The sequence below is a fragment of the Rhipicephalus sanguineus genome, chromosome 3 (genome assembly GCF_013339695.2).
Source record: "Rhipicephalus sanguineus isolate Rsan-2018 chromosome 3, BIME_Rsan_1.4, whole genome shotgun sequence".
Lineage (NCBI taxonomy): Eukaryota > Metazoa > Arthropoda > Arachnida > Ixodida > Ixodidae > Rhipicephalus > Rhipicephalus sanguineus.
In genome coordinates, this window is record NC_051178.1 from 210238398 (window position 1) to 210254440 (window position 16043).

General features: G+C 41.9%; 1 protein-coding gene and 1 long non-coding RNA gene across 2 annotated transcripts in view; one reads left to right on the plus strand and one right to left on the minus strand.

Moving 5' to 3' along the window:
- The window catches only part of LOC119388208 (mediator of RNA polymerase II transcription subunit 14), a 103222-nt gene extending 92005 nt beyond the window's left edge, over positions 1-11217 (plus strand). Inside the window, exons 33-36 of the mRNA XM_037655873.2 lie at positions 3369-3476; positions 6511-6633; positions 10654-10840; positions 11026-11217. Of these exons, the coding sequence (XP_037511801.1) occupies positions 3369-3476; positions 6511-6633; positions 10654-10840; positions 11026-11087 (480 nt within the window). The 3' untranslated portion in view covers positions 11088-11217. The remainder of the gene's footprint in view (positions 1-3368; positions 3477-6510; positions 6634-10653; positions 10841-11025) is intronic.
- A 1835-nt stretch (positions 11218-13052) lies between these two features.
- Positions 13053-15335, minus strand: LOC125757751 (uncharacterized). The gene is made up of 4 exons (XR_007415519.1): positions 15202-15335; positions 14737-14825; positions 14625-14653; positions 13053-13220 (listed from the first exon to the last, which is right to left on the minus strand). It is a non-coding gene; the product is annotated as an uncharacterized LOC125757751 (long non-coding RNA).
- Between the last annotated feature and the right edge of the window lie 708 nt (positions 15336-16043).

Here is a 16043-nt window from a genome sequence, read left to right on the forward strand (position 1 = left end):
TTTTGCTAGCTATTTGTGCAGTATTACAGTGGCACCACCAACCAAATATTGTGTACCCTTTCATTCCAAGCAGAAAGGTGAAACAGATCCTTGTTCAGTACACCTACCTTGCACACTAGGGGGGCAGTCTCAGCAGCAGGGACGGCAACTCGCTTGCAGTAAACTGGTTGTCTGCAATTAAAGTACTCGAACTTAGTCACCCTACGGTGAAAAAACAGCTAGTAGAGTAAATACACTTGCAAGCTTTTAAAGGCATGGCGCTAAGCATAATAAATGTGCTTGTTTTTAATCTCCACTAAATTATTATTACAGGTTACATGTCCCGACAATATTCCCTGAATTAAAACTTGATATACGAAACACAACTCGATCGAGTTCTTGTTTTTCCACTGCTTTTGCGAGTCAAAATGATATTGTAAGCTTATAAGGAATTAAGGTGTGTAAACACTAAGCGGAAACAGCGTATAAAAAAGAAAGATACAGAAAAGTGAAAGGGCAGCGGTGGGGATGGGTCCAGGTTAAAGAGGGGAAAAAGAGTGGCCCTGCGCGATAGGCGCGGCCTGTTTCATGAACATCCAAAACCGAGCTTGGCCATGCCTTCGCCCGTTGGCAGCATCACGAGAGAGTAATGAAGTGACAGGCGAAACTGTTTCCGGGAGCTTCTTGAGAGCGAGAAGGGGCAGGTGGGTATCACGCTTGGTTCAAGGTCCCTCGTTGAGCAGCGCAGCAAGGTGCACCGAAGGGAAAGAATAAGAATGAGGACAATTTACGGCTACAAAACTCTGAGCTGGCGGTCGGTATGTAAACAGACACACAGATGAGAAACACGGTGGTTTTCGCTTGTGCAACACCGCACACATTCGAATCTGAGGGCAGTGTCCCAAGTTAGCTACTGGGGCCTCCGCAATAACTTTGCGAGCGATACTTTTGTTGGCTGCGAACACCACCAATAAACTACACGGACGTGATGTATACGCATGCATTAAAGTGCTTAAAAAAATATCTGCTTGCTTCGCTGCAAATGTCGTGTAAAGACGATAGAAGAGGCGCTGTGTGAGATATGGACGCCATCTGGCAATACGTCGGGAAATATGAGTGCTGTGTTGCGTGCTGGTAGTCCCGGCGCAGCAGCAGGCGAAGACCGGCGGTGACCAACGCGACCGGCGGGGACGCCAGCCAGCCCCAAAACGCGGTTTGGCGCGAAGCGCTGAAGCAGAGAAACGTCCGCACTCAACGAGTACTCTCCACACACTCTTTTATTTACACGTCGCCTGGGTAAAACAGGAACGCCAGAGCGGCGCCCACAACCGGCAGCCTGAAGGCCGCCCACAGCGCTGCTTTTTCATTTCTTAAATATTTTTTTTCACCTTCTTGGCCTTCTCAAAACTAAAGTTTTTCAACACCAACCCATGGCATTCGTACAGTGCAATACAGAACCGAAACCGAAACACAACAATGAGCTCGTGCGAAGGGCACGGAGGAAGGCAAATTTCAGCGCAGTCGCATTTTCAGCTTTGTTGAAATAGCGCTCACTAGACGACGACGAAGTAAAAGAAGGCACAGGACAGGCAGCGCCTGTCCTGTGCCTTCTTTTACTTCGTCGTCGTCTAGTGAGCGCTGTTTCAACAAAGATGAACGCATACCAACTCGCTCAAGCTTCCATTCTTATGCATTTTCAGCGCAGCTTAAGAAACTAGGGTCCTTAAAATTATGTATGTATGCATTTTCTATTAAAGGAACACGCCACCTAATACTTACCTAGTGATGTTGCACCTCAGATATGCATGATATTTATTTTTGATCGACAACCTTCACAAGTATGAACAGCCATACCAGTTCAAGACGGCTGGCCCTTGGGCAAGTGGTTCAACTTTGGCTGAGTGGCTGAATCGAGGGACGTGCCGACAAACAGAAAGACAGAAAGACAGACCAAAATTTCTGCGTTTAAGTTCCCCAAGAAAGACTATCGTCTTTAAAAAACAGCTGCACTGAGCACAACAACTATCCCACTCTGTTAATGTTACTAGCACGCATAAGGTAAAGTAACATATAACAAAACACTCTGAAGACATGGTTGCATGACAGTGTAATCCGAGTTGGTTAGCTTTCATAAGATCGTTGAGGCAACGTCAGGCAGTGAGGCACGCACATATATACTAACGTGAGCAACCATAACTAGCGAACAGCTCCGCTTTTGAGAGGTGACGCCGCGTCGAGCCACAAACTGCAGCCCGCCCACTAATTTTAACTTATTATCGTAACCACTTCTCAAACAGATGGCCGCAGCAACGAATGGCAGTAAGGAAATTTGTCGTTCATTCAGCAGTTTCAAATCATAACGGTCAACGACAGCCAAATCAAGACGTGAACATCTTGGGAAATATATAATAGTGAACGTGTAAATACCTGTGGTCAGCAGGGATTCTGAAGAAGTGTTCACCTTCTTTCCCCGAGGAATCGCACCACTTCGCGCAGCAATAAAGGTGCGATATCGCTGCTCCTCGCTGCGGTGGTGAAGTTTCCATTTCTATGCACTTTCGTGCTTGCGCGTCGTCTGCTTGTGCGCTACGCAGGCGTGATGGCGGCGGTACCCAGCGGAGCCACGCACAGTCATGTTTACAAAACTTCTTTATAACTTTGCCTTGTAATACTCGTGGCAGCCTGTACCAGGTTCGCTGCAGTCGTTTCGATGTTAGCGACGCCTCATGGCCCGGACGCCAAACTGCCATCATGCCTCGGGCCTGACACTGCCATGCTAACTGCCCATTAGGAAACATGTTACTGGGATTATATTTTAATTATGTTGCTTATAAACAGATTTGTATGCTTGTAACGAATATTAAACCATTGTGTTATCACAGTAAGCGGAAGTTCATGAAATAAGGCTTGACTGTACTTCTGTTGTGTGCATGTGCTCACATCATACTAATTATTTCCTGGTTCTGGCACTTAAATTGCCAGATTTTATTATTGTAGGCATGTTCAAAATTATGTTGTGATTCGGCACGCACTTATACCTGTTCTTGCTTTTCGTCCCAGTGCCGTATGCTTATGCTATGTACTATCAGCTAGCCCATTTATCCACCATTCTGCATTCCATTATGGGAGGTTACGGTTAGCATTGTTTGGAAGACAGTGAGAGCTGGCAGTTATAAGCTGTACAGATTGGATTTCAGATAAAGCCAGATGCTTCTGAAGCAATGCTTTGTAGGGAGCACTTTTTTGTTCAAGGTGAAAGCAATGTGAGCATAACATGATTAGCATACTCTTTAAAGCATTAATTTGTTTTTCATTTATATGAAATAGACGTCAATTGTTTCATATTTCGAAAGGTTATAAATAAATAAATGTTTTTCTCCCTGTTAAAGGTGGCAAGCTTCCCGTACAAGCCCAATGCCTTCATGTCATTCACTAGGCTGCTTAATGCACCCATCAACATTCTGAAGGACTTTGTTCAGCTTATGAGGTTGGAGCTGGTAAGTGCCGGTGGAGAACGCTGTATCTACTTCGTAGTTCGATTAAAAGTGCACTGGTAGATGAAATATGTCGTGCATAGGATAATTGCTAGTACATATATGTGGTACAGGTGCTTTGATATTGTTATGCACTAGAAGTTCTTTTTGTATTTGATCTTGCCATATTGCATGTGTTGCCAATGGAAAGTTTCCTCAAATCTAGAAATTTTCTGCACTTTTTTTAGAGCATAGGGAGAATTGGTGTAATTCCAGGAAATCTTTGAGCAGGAAATCTCTACTACGCCTTGGCCCCTTCACCACCATGTCCATTACACATACACACGTACACGCACATGCACGCATGCACACACACACGCACATGCACACAGTAGCTTGTTGATACTGTCACGGCCGCTCAAAAAAATAAAATGAAAGGTGCGGCTCGTGTGTTCAGAAAGCAGCAGGAGCTGCCTAGTTGAACCTATTGCTGCTATAGCGCCAGAAGACAGGTTGCACCAAGGTGGTTTAAAGAGCACAAGTGCCTTTGTGTTGCGGGTTTTTTTTAGGAGCCTCGAACTCCTGGCAAATATTATTTGTGATCATGTCATCAACACCCCTCTGGATGCACAATTTTCTTTGAAAACAACAATATCTTATTTTATCATACAGACTTCTCAAGCCATTCAGTGTGACAAATTTATGGTGCCCGATGTTGACATCCTTTATTGTTGTTCAAAGACACCATGAAACGCAGCGGCTCCTCAGCATGCCCATACATGGTGGGATACAATGTCTCACGCATGCTACAACCCTGTTTTTTGTCTCTTTTTTGTTCTAAATGCTCGTGGCTGTATTTCTACTAGTGGCAACGCAGACAGAACTGTCAACATAGTGTTCCCGCTTGTGCTTGTGTGTTTCAGTGTGACGCAACAGGTTACACCTTTTTTTTATTGAGCAGTCGTGCTACTGTATACAAAGGGGGATGGGTAAATATACAAAGAAACAAAAGGTATATATATTGTAAGTCAAAAGAAGTATTAAGGCCACACTTGATAAATACCAATATGTGTGGCTAAAATGAATGACTATGTTGTTAGGTGCCATTGAATGGCTGGTTTAGCCTGGTGATACCATGAATTTGTTATGCCACTGAGGCCTACTTAATGCAAGGTCTCGTATACTTGCGGCATATATATATATATATATATATATATATATATATATATATATATATATATTAGGGGTGTGTGAATATTCGAAATTTCGAATATTTTTCGAATAGTGTTTGCTATTCGATTCGCACTGGAATTTTGCTATTCAAACTTCCCAAAAACAAATGCAGTCAACGTCGGATTGAAAGTGACCCCTTCAGGTTTTCAATATGCTTCACCTCACTACACTCTCTATATTGCGGCAAAGCTGCCTTTCAAGCTCCGTTACGGTCGAACTTTGCCAAGACACAGTCGACGTCCGATTGGAAGTGGTCCCTAGATTTTCAATATGCTTCGCCTCATCACACCCCGATATTGCGGCAAAGCTGCCTTTCAAGCTCTGCTACGGTCGCAAATGTACTAACTCAAGAAAACGCTGGTTCCAACATGGAGATGAAAGATGTGGCAGAGTTGGGGGCTCAATTAATGCTGTTTTGGGCCTGAAATTTGGACAGGAATTCCGAAAAATCGGAAGCAGAAGCTTTTTAGCATCCAAAATTTCAAATGTTCTTATAGATCGACGTCTACGAGGCAGATTTGGAACTCCGTACTTGAAGGGAGCACACCCTTGTCCGCCACATAAGTTAGGCTTCCACAGAAGTTGAAAGAGGAGGAGAGGCTGAGGAAATGGCATCTTTGCCTATCACGTGTAAAGTGTTGTCAGCAACACTTTGGTTGCACCAAATCATGTACATAAATAGAATTCGGCCTCTTTATTGCCTCATTCTTGATCAGACAACTATGAAACACCAACCCGCCAGTGCTTCATCAACCTAGCAAAAAGAAACACTTTCATGTTGATATCTTAAAGAATATGCTTAGGAATCCTGCTTCGAAGTATTCGAAAAATATTCGATTCGTGTCGCACTCACACTTCAATATTTGAATATATATATATATATATATATATATATATATATATATATATATATATATTAGAGCTGTGCGAATACCAAGATTTTGGGTGCCAGCGAATTCGAATATTGAAGTGTGAGTGCGACTCAAATCGAATATTTTTCGAATATTTCTAGAATATTTCGAATAGTTAGAAGCAGGATTCCTATATATATATATATATATATATATATATATATATATATATATATATATATATATATATATATATATAGACTGATCTTGATGAACATCGGTCTCCGATCAGAATGTCGACAAATAAACAGTTTTTTAGAAGCGTATATCTTTTTCCTATTTATTTTACGGCAACCGTAGACAGACTCTTCATAATCTACGTACTATATATATATATATATATATATATATATATATACACATATATATATATATATATATATATATATATATATATATATATATATATATATATATATATATATATATATATATATATATATATATATATATATATATCTTATTGAACTTCCTGTTTATGCAATATCAAACATAGGAAAGAATGAAAATTTTTGCTCTTTGACCTGTCATCTTACTGCAGTTAACCGAAGTTCTTGCTTCCTTCAAAATATTTACAAGTGATTATCGTCTTAAAGGTTAATCTAATGACAATTGGTAGATCTTTTTATTTGACCTTTTAATTGTGCTGACATCATTGGCACAATGAGGCAGACCGATATTTTTGCTTTTCCGTTCATCACTTGGAGCTTTAGTACTAGCCTCTCCTGAAAGAATGCAATATTGAATTGCTTTGAAAAATATAAAGAATATTTTGTAGAAAACAGCTAGTCAATAATTTTGGGGGAACACTGTACCCACGAGCTGGGGATATTGGCTCCAGAAGCCAGCTTGTAGGTGTCCCATTATGCTTCCCAAAGGAATGAGGTTGTTTTTGGAATCACTTTGACACCCAGGCCCCAGACCGGAACATGAAGTGGAGCATGCAGCTGTGCCTGACCATTCCGCCTGCCGCGCCACCCATTGCGCCCTCTGGCATGAGCTCAATCGTCATGATCAAGAACAAGATGCTGTTCTTCGTTAGTACATTTCCTGTTTTGTTCAGCATGCATACGTTGCAAATTCAACCACATGCAGCCAACAGATGTAGCAGTTTCCAGGACTGTGACTGATACACATACTGCACAAACACATAAGAAAGCTGATGGCCAGTACTCGGTGATAGAGCGTCACAATGGGGAAGGCTTCAGCTTAGCTCCCATTTGCAGCAATTTTTCTTTTCATTCACTTTCATTTTTGCCATTAATTTAAGAAAAAGCAGTTAATTTCTACTGTGCATTTCCTGGCTTCATGTGGTTGTCACTAACAAAAATCAAGTCTCTCAGTTCCCCATATTGTTCTCGCATTGTTGGTATGATGCATGAGCACAGGACGAGGTGGGTGCCCCTGTCCTCTGTTCCCATCTGCTCTGCATCATTGAATATTTTGTGTTGATAGACGTTTGTTTCATTCTGGTGTGTTAATCCACTGCTAGCTCACACCAAAGGTTGCTCCAGCCGAGCATCAGTTTGACAAAGTCATGGCGTGTGCATCTTAATGACTTCCCTAACAAAGAATTCTGTTGCAATTAACTTTCTTTACTGTGACATGGCAAATAACTTAATGGGCACTTATAGAAGTGCTGTTGATTAAAATATTGATAATGCATGTGTTTAAATGTGATTTGGTAAGAAATTTGGCCACTAATCACACAGTTGAAATGTTCAGAGTCGATTTACATAGCAATGTGAGTTAGCAAGGTGGATATTTGGGCAAGTTGGTAAATCTTCATCTCAACACAGTGCACACACACAAACACAGAAGAATAAGGAAACGACGACACGTGTCGTCGTTTCCTTATTCTTCTGTGTTCGTGTGTGTGCGCTGTGTTAAGGTGAGTTAGTGGAGGATAAATAAGGTAATACGTACATTGGTCCACAGTCGTGGTCTAAAAAGATGTTTCAATATTTAAAGCTCTAATTTTAGAAGCAATGCCCAGTAATATGGAATGAGCCATTAAATCCAAACACGACGAGTACACTTGTCTAAGCTGTGGCCCCTGCCACATTCCTTGTTCAGCCATCAGCAGTGATTCCACTCCTGCGCCAACTGCGCCAAAGTGCGCCAAATTGTATTTACTGCGCCATCCTGATAATATCGACGAAAATTGCGCCAAACTGCACCAAAGTCTCGCTTTTGGGGGCATCTATCACCGGCAATCGCACCGCCAGCGCGTCAGAACATGTGCAGCTTGATCTTGGGGCTGCCAAAGTCGCAACCATGGACCAAGAATTATTCCGCTGAATAAAGAGCGCTCGCGCGTGCGTCCCGAGTAAGCCACGATGCCATGCACGGTGCCGACACTGCTTCTTTTCTGCAAGTCGGCTCGACAGCAAAACGCGCTCTCCGCAGAGGCTTGTGACGTCTAGGCCTATCGGTAGCGAGAAAGTGCGACGGCGATTCATCGACGGACGTCATCTGTTCCAGAAACGCTGCTGATAGCTCGTTTCAAGCGTTTCATGGCACGCAAGGAAAGCAATGTTCAGTAATAACTACATGAGTGCCGCTAAAATGTTTCTGGACATCGCGGAATGAAATCTGGGATCGCTAGCAGTAGGTATATGGAACAATATCGAATTTTCCTTGCTTCGCGTTTATGGAAGAGCACGCGAACGGTGGGAACGTGTGACACGACACTTTTCCTGAGATATACTTTATCCATGGATCTTCATCCAGAAGAGCCTTTTCGTAATTCCTTCCACCAGCACATCCGAGTTTGAAATCACTCTGCGGTAAATACCCCCTAAAAGGCCTTGCCCTTTCGAGCTCACGTGCTAGGGTTCCAATTCGAATCTTTGCTTGCTTTTTTAAAAATGTAATCTCATAAATAAAAGCATATCTCATGGTCGGAGCCGCAAATGCGCAGCTGTCAGTAGCGGGCCCATCGCTCACGGCCCACAGTGAAGCGGCTACGCCATGTTACACGTCCGCCCCTTGCTTTCGAGGGTCAATAGCTGACGGTTAAAAAAACTCAGTTATAAATGCGATACCAACAAATTGTATTGTTAAATGAGGTAAGGCTAGCTGCTAACTCTTTTGGATCCGATCTCGTGTAACTCAACAAAACGCTGGTTTAAGGGAATATGGCCGCTCCAGGAACCGAAGCGTTTTCGTGCTCCGAGTTCTCTTAACGCGAAGTAAGCATTGAGAGCACAGCAAGTTTACGAACCGTCTCCTGATGCCTCGAGATAGCGCGCGCGCAAGCGACTGCGCCCTTCGAACGATGCGGTCCCCCACCCCCTCCACTCACCTGGCATCCCTTCGTGCTCCTTACGAAAGACGGGCGGGGCGTTTCCTCTCTGTTTGATGAGCAATCGACGGCAGGCTTGCATGCGGGAAGATGTTATCTCATGCGCTCTCCGTGCGACGGAGACAGACAGCCGGCTAGTTTAATCTCCGCTGCAGCCGCGTTCGTCGCCAGTGCTCGCGAGCTTTTACCCGTGGCTAGAATGCGTGTGGTGATGTTATTAATTTGGACTTTATATGAAAAATTACAGCAACGGCGACGACAAAAATCCGCTGAGAGTGTCCATATCATTGCTATCACAATAAAAATTTAAAAAAAATTGAGGAGCCATTTCACTCTGTGAAGTGGATGATAAGCGAAGCTGTTTCGCGCATGGCATAGAGGTGACATGGTGGAGGACAGTTTGGTATGTAAGGCCAGGTTGTTAACGACCAGGCTGTTAACGTTCAATCCGCAATATTAATGCGAAAGCCTTAGATGCTTTATCAAACATGAAAATTGACCGGCGGCGGCGTCAATCGATTGATGCAAAAAATAATCACCATGTGATGGCGTCATCATCACGTCATAGATCGTCAAAACTTGTGACGTCATCATGGCGTCATATATCGGGACGTCACGTGATGACGTCATCACATGACATCGTCGCTTTACACTGCTTCCGTGATCGGTGCACCGATCATGGATCTAGCGCAAAACCAGGTGAGGTGCAGAAAGCTTGCAGAGGGGGAGGGGGAGGATCAACCCGTCGATCGAGAAGAAAAAGAACCTAAGTTTCTCCTTGGAGTTTTTTTTGGGGAATGCATTAGGGACAGTGTGGCTCTTTGGCATTGAGGCACTGCCGTACATTGCGACGTTTGTCTACCACGTCGGCTGATAATCAAATAGATGTATTTAGAGTGTTATTTCATAAAATGCAATTTTATTGATCCGGTAGTCTGTTTATTTGTTAGTGTCGAAAATAATCGCCAAAGAGGTTAATCCAGAAAACTCAACTGCATGAGCCCTTATTTTTTCATTAGCGAGTGAAGTATGGAGTTCTCCTGAGATGATTTTTTCCATGAGATTTTCAATGAATCGAAATATTTCTAGCCTTCATAAGAGCACTATAATAATATTCAGGGGCTTGAATGTTAATGCAATGTGCTTCTGTAGTACACTCCAGGATGTAAAATTTGCTGCTCCAGAGTGCTCCCAGATGCAAAATTATCTGCTCCAAAGTGCTCCAAGATGAAAATTTTTGCTGCTCCATAGTGCTCCAAAACGGAAATTTTGCTGCTCCAAAAATTTCTCCAAATCAGAAGTCCTCGGTAGCATCACTGCATCAGGAACAGTGTGATAATTTCTGTATGAGAAAATGTGCTGTGCATGTTAGCATGCACTGTGTCTGCACTTGGAACAATTGTATACTGTGATGGGCACAATGCTTAGTGATGTGTGAATGCAATGAGTTAAAACTGCAGTATTTTTAGGAAAATTGGCTCAAAATTTTAATTACCTAGCGATATCAAGATTATTTCTTTTATTGCAACGTGTTTTAACGCAATGAAGAATCATGTGACTTCTGATTTACTCATAGGAACTTCTTCTTGAGTCCTTTTTGCATTGTTATCACTTTGTTTTTGCTGGGGGTGTCCCTCTTTTTACCACGCATCAGGGTAAAGAAGTAGCTGGTACCTCTATGAGGCACCAACATCTCCTTGCATACTTTAAGCAGAATGAAACGAAACACAAGGGAATCTTTGCTTTGCAGCTGCAGCTGAGCCGGCTGGTGCCAGGCGAGCCATCGCACATAGCGGTGCCCGTTGTATACGACTTGAGCGCCAACGTGATGCAAGTGGCCGACAAGCGGCTTGAGGCCCCTGGAGCACAGCCCAATGCACCTGTCACACTCATCAATGCCATGCTGCGCCGCTTTGCTGAGTTTGCCCCACCTAACGGTCAGTGTGGCTCACGCAAAGAAATTGTAGTCCAGGGGTTTCTGGCAATTTCCTCAACCAAAACTTGTGATCACGATGGAAGAAAAACCTGCGTGCTGTTACCACTGACTGTCACTATGATTGCTACTTTGACATTTCTCATTTTTAGTTGATACAAGGTTTGATGTTCCTTTTGTTCTTTCCAGAATGCTGCATCTATCCATCAATACGAGAAATTCTCACAAGTCTCACCATTCCACCACAGTGACGCATTCATCATGCAGGGCTCAGTCGCACGAAGAAAGAAAATGAAAATGGTATGCACACATGCACTGGCAAGGGGAATCCTAACGTCACAATAAATTTCATGTTCTGAGTTCACACTTTTAACAAAACAAGATGCTATGTGGATGTTCTTTCGCTCTTCCCTTGTTTGTTGGCATTGCAGGGAGGCTTCTGACCAGCCAGCATTGGCTGTTGTGGTAGCCATGTGGCAAACACTGCAATACACTGGGTGTTTTTCCAAAGACTGCTAAATATTCTTAAAGATAGGGACTTCCTGTAAAAAAATTTTCTTTTGAAAAGAAGTTTTCTTTTTATTTTGCCGAGAAGCATCTCTTAAGTGCAAAACATTTATTTGGCTAACAAACGGATATTTTTGCAGGCTCATTCAAGACTTTTGGTTGCAGCAGGATCACCCATTTCTTGTGATTTTTGTGTCTAAAACGACTTTGGAAATGGAAAGTATGACAAAATTACATCAGTGAAACAAAAATTAAGTTCATATCTACGTTTAATGATTAGTGATAATAAATTTAATTCATACATATCCATATTTCTAAAACAAAAATTAGGTTGATATCCCTATCTAATGATTAGGAATTATAAATTTAATTCATGCACATCCTTATTTTGAGGCATGTGATGTTAACTGTGAGAGGCACATTTATGTCCATTTGTGATGTCTGATAGTAATCTGACCCCTTTTCATATGTTCTGTACATCTTGAGTAATCGGTAGCTCCCTGTTGTTTTGTTGTCAAGGATGTAGTATGACAGGTTCAAAACTTCGTGCTTTTGTAGTGTAAAATAACAGGTGTTCTTATATCAGAAGCTGGTTTTGTTTCATTTCAATAATTTAGTTATTAATTTCAATTAACTAAACATTTGTTAGTACACTGAATGCTTTATATTTATTATGTACAATTGCACTTTGCCTGAGTGAAATTCACCATATATTTTTTGTTTTCGTCATGGGAAGATCTTCTGTTTTGAACACACACACAAAAAAAGGCACCAACGTGCCCTGGCAGTAAAGGACTAACATTTGAGTGTCAGTCCTGCCTTCGTCCAACCAAGAAAGTTAGCCCTTTATTCCACAACATAATTTTTAATGCCTGGTATGCATAGCACCGATGTTCGGCATCATGCCCACGTGTGCTCACCTGGCATGTAAAAGTAGATTTCATGCAACCAAAGTGAAACATGTTCTCATGTACTGCATACACATTCAAATAGGATGAAGTGCATCAAGTCTATTTACGATGAGTGCACATTAATTCACATGTGCTAGAAATACTGTACAGTGGTAATCAGCTTGCATATGCATAGAAATTCCTTTCAAGGTACCATCATTAAACGCAGTGCAAAATGTACAAGGTACGTTTGCTATTGCATTGTTGGGTTGTAATTGATCAGGGTCATGCATGATCTCGTAACATAGCAAGTAATAGTGACACGTCATGATGGAAGGTTTGGTGGTTATTCAGAAAATACAGCTATAAAGGCATTTGGAAGGTTTAGAATACTGATAATGGTAACCTCATTAAACTCTGCATTTGATTCAGATTAGTGTGGTTAACAAATGTAAACTTACATCATGATACATAAAGACTTTGCCCACTAGTATGTGAACAGAGCAACAACAGGGTTCCTGTTGCACTTTAAGCTGAAATATTTGTAATAAAAATATTAAAAAGCCATGTTATACAATTCACCTAGACGTTTTGTTTTTTATATTCACTATGACTAAAAGTTTGATATTTGTGTACATTGAACAGCAATGTTTTCCTACTGCCTTGGTGTGCTTTTGTTGCTTATACAAATTCTTCTAATTGGTGAACATTTGTGACTATAGCTACAGTCATTCAAAAAGCTACTAGAGGGTTTGCTATAGTGCACAAAGGTTGACAGTGTTCAAAAGGGAATAGAACATCAAATTGGTTATCAAAACTCTCTATTTACAGTGATTGCATACAACGGTGATCCATCGGCTGCTCTGCAATACGCTTGGGTCACGTGCTTGTGTAGGCCATCGTGGTGGGGTGAGAAAGGGATGAGTAATCGGAAATGGTGATCTGTGGTACCCGGGTGGCTTCTGAGTAGCTGGGAGGACGCTTGCCCTGCAAAATATTGCATACTGCTGAAGAGCCAGGGTCGCGCAAGCACATAGATGTCGCAGTATATTTTGGTATAGCACATGAATGAACATACTTCTCGTGAACTTGATGTTAAGTGAAGGCCTATTGAGCTCTGCAGCATACACGTTGAGCTGAACAGGCAGGCTCAGTGAGGGCTTGTGTTTCCCACTGGCACTTTTAGATTGGCCCTCTCCTTATCAGATCGCTCATTCTTCCTCTTTAATCTAGGTTTCATACAAAAAGCCTGTGGTATGCTGCATAACATCTGCTGCAACCAATAGCATCTGCTGTTCAGTGAGGAGTGCTACCTTCTGCTCTGGTAGATTTTTGTTTTCCTGTGACTGATAAAAGAGGAATCTCATTCGAATGTAAGTGCGTATTCAATGAAGAAAGGTTTTGTTTTACCACTCTAGTAGGACTGTTTTATGCACATTTTTGCAAAGAAAGAGGTTATGACATATCAAATGATAAAGCCTTTTGTGCAGAAGCAGTACAGGCTGAAATTGTTTAAATCAACGTACTTGTAGCTCATCGCTTGTGATGAGCTACATGTATGTGTGTAAACTATATATGTAAATATGTGTTCATAATCTCAGTAGTTGCTGCAATGAGATGTCGTGCCTCAAGATGGTGCAAACTAAAAACTCAATATTGTGTATGCATATAGCTTAGTTTGCATACTTCATGTTAGAGTGGGTCTATGTTTTTGCTGCTGGTGTCAGTCTTTGTTATCTTTTGTGATAAGATCCCAGTGTACTGAATGGTCCTTGGTGTTTGCTTAATGTAAAGCTTACTTGCAGGCATAATAACAGTCTATCCTAATGACCAGAGTTGCCAGATGCTGCCAAGCTAACAAGCAAATAATCATCCCAATGGAAGCCCAAAAAAGCGCCTTATCTTTTGCGAAGAAGCCCAAAAGAAGTGGAGGTTTAATAGATTTCGTTAGTTTTGAAAATAGCTTTAAATATAATAAAAAAGTCGCTCAAATATGAAGGGAAACTGAAAAATAACCTAAATTATTTTGTACAGCGAAAATAGATTGGAAAATATGTGCAACTATTAATGAAAGCACAAATATTTACTTTTCAACATAGCCTCTCCAGGGTAGTGTCATCTCTGTTCATTGCACGTTTGCCAGTGCAAGGATAACACTACTCGTTGACTCCCCCAATGTATGTATGATTTCAGTGCTCGGTTACACAATGTCATCGACAAATGTACTATTAGTGAACGTGACAAGCACTATGATAGCTATATTTGCAGAAAAACTCGAATAAGCCCCAAAAAAGCGACAAGCGACTGGAAAATTCTACCAGCGGCTTGGTGTATAAAGAAGACCAAATCCGTTTATTACGAGCAGAACTGGCAACTCTGCTAATGACTTACCGGTGCAAGAAGAGCTTGTGTCTCATTGTCTGTAATAGATAAATATAAGATCATGGGTTAGCAGTTTTGAAAAGGCTTGAGCTGTACTGCTGTGGAAAGATGTACTGCATACCTTTGAGGTAACCCACAGTGAGGTAGTTGTATTTCCTGGAATGTTTTCGTGGAGGCGATGGTTGTTGCTGGTTCCTGCAGCAAAATAGACTGAGAAATTTGGCCAGAACAGAGGATTGTGTCTGCTCCGATTTGATTTTGTTTATATACATTATTTATCAGCTTAGCTATTGAGAGACTTTATGGAGCTTATATTTTGAGACGCAGAAGCAGCTGATGCATGCACAAACATCGACAGGTCACTGTTCTAAGTAAGTTTTTTTTTGTACAGATGGTACTTTACGGTTGGTGCTGACATATGCGTTGTACTACATCTTTCATTGCAGAAAAGGGGAAATAAGCGAGTAGGCACAATACTGTTTTTAGGGCACTGATAGCACAAGGCCGTTCCCGCTTGTCTGCTAGACAGAGATTGTTTGTTTTGACTGAGTAGGCAGGGTCGAGCCATTTTACAGACGACTCTTACCAGTTGCAGACAACAAACTTGAGGAGGCAGGCAACAGCAAGCACAAACAACAGCACCAGCACGATGATGCCGAATGTTGTCACACCGCTGCCATATGAACTCCGATGTCCTGTGCATAGTATAAAGCACAAACAAAATTATCTTTGTGTGGTATGTTGCGTATCTGCTCTTAGACCTCCCTGAGAGGACAGGGTTGAGACATTTCTGGAAATTCAGTATAAAGGAACTCTGTGGGAATGGTATGAGCCAGCATCACTCGAAAAGATCGCTGTTGCATTTATTTCTACATTCCTGGGTGTTTTAGGGTTACAAAAAATGTGCTCTGTGTTCTAACGAAACCTCCATTTTTTCATTATTTTGAGACGTGTAGCATGTAACATGAAAAGAATGTAACAAATGACGTTAAATATAGTAAGACATTGGGCTAGTCTATGTTTCCATATCTTGGGATGTGCTAAGTGCTACTGATAAACACATTCTATAAAAATGCTTCTTTTGGTTCCACCAGATGATAAGCTAAACAACATACCTGCCAAGTCTCCCGGATTACCCGGGAGACTACCGGATTTTGAACGTTTCTCCCGGTTGTACGGGTCATGGGAAAATCTCCCGGAAATCCAGTTTTGCCCCGCGCGTCCAGTGCATTGCGCGCCCCGTGCGTCACGGTGACGCGAGGTGGGACGTTTCGCGTACAGGTGCGCTACACGCAATTTAAAAATTGATCCTAAATGTGTTATAGGTTATATCAGCCGTTAATATTTCGTAGATGATGCGTTTGTTTACACACAAATCTATCCCACAAGTTATCTCGCCTTCAAAATTTTGTGTCACTACTGCTTTAA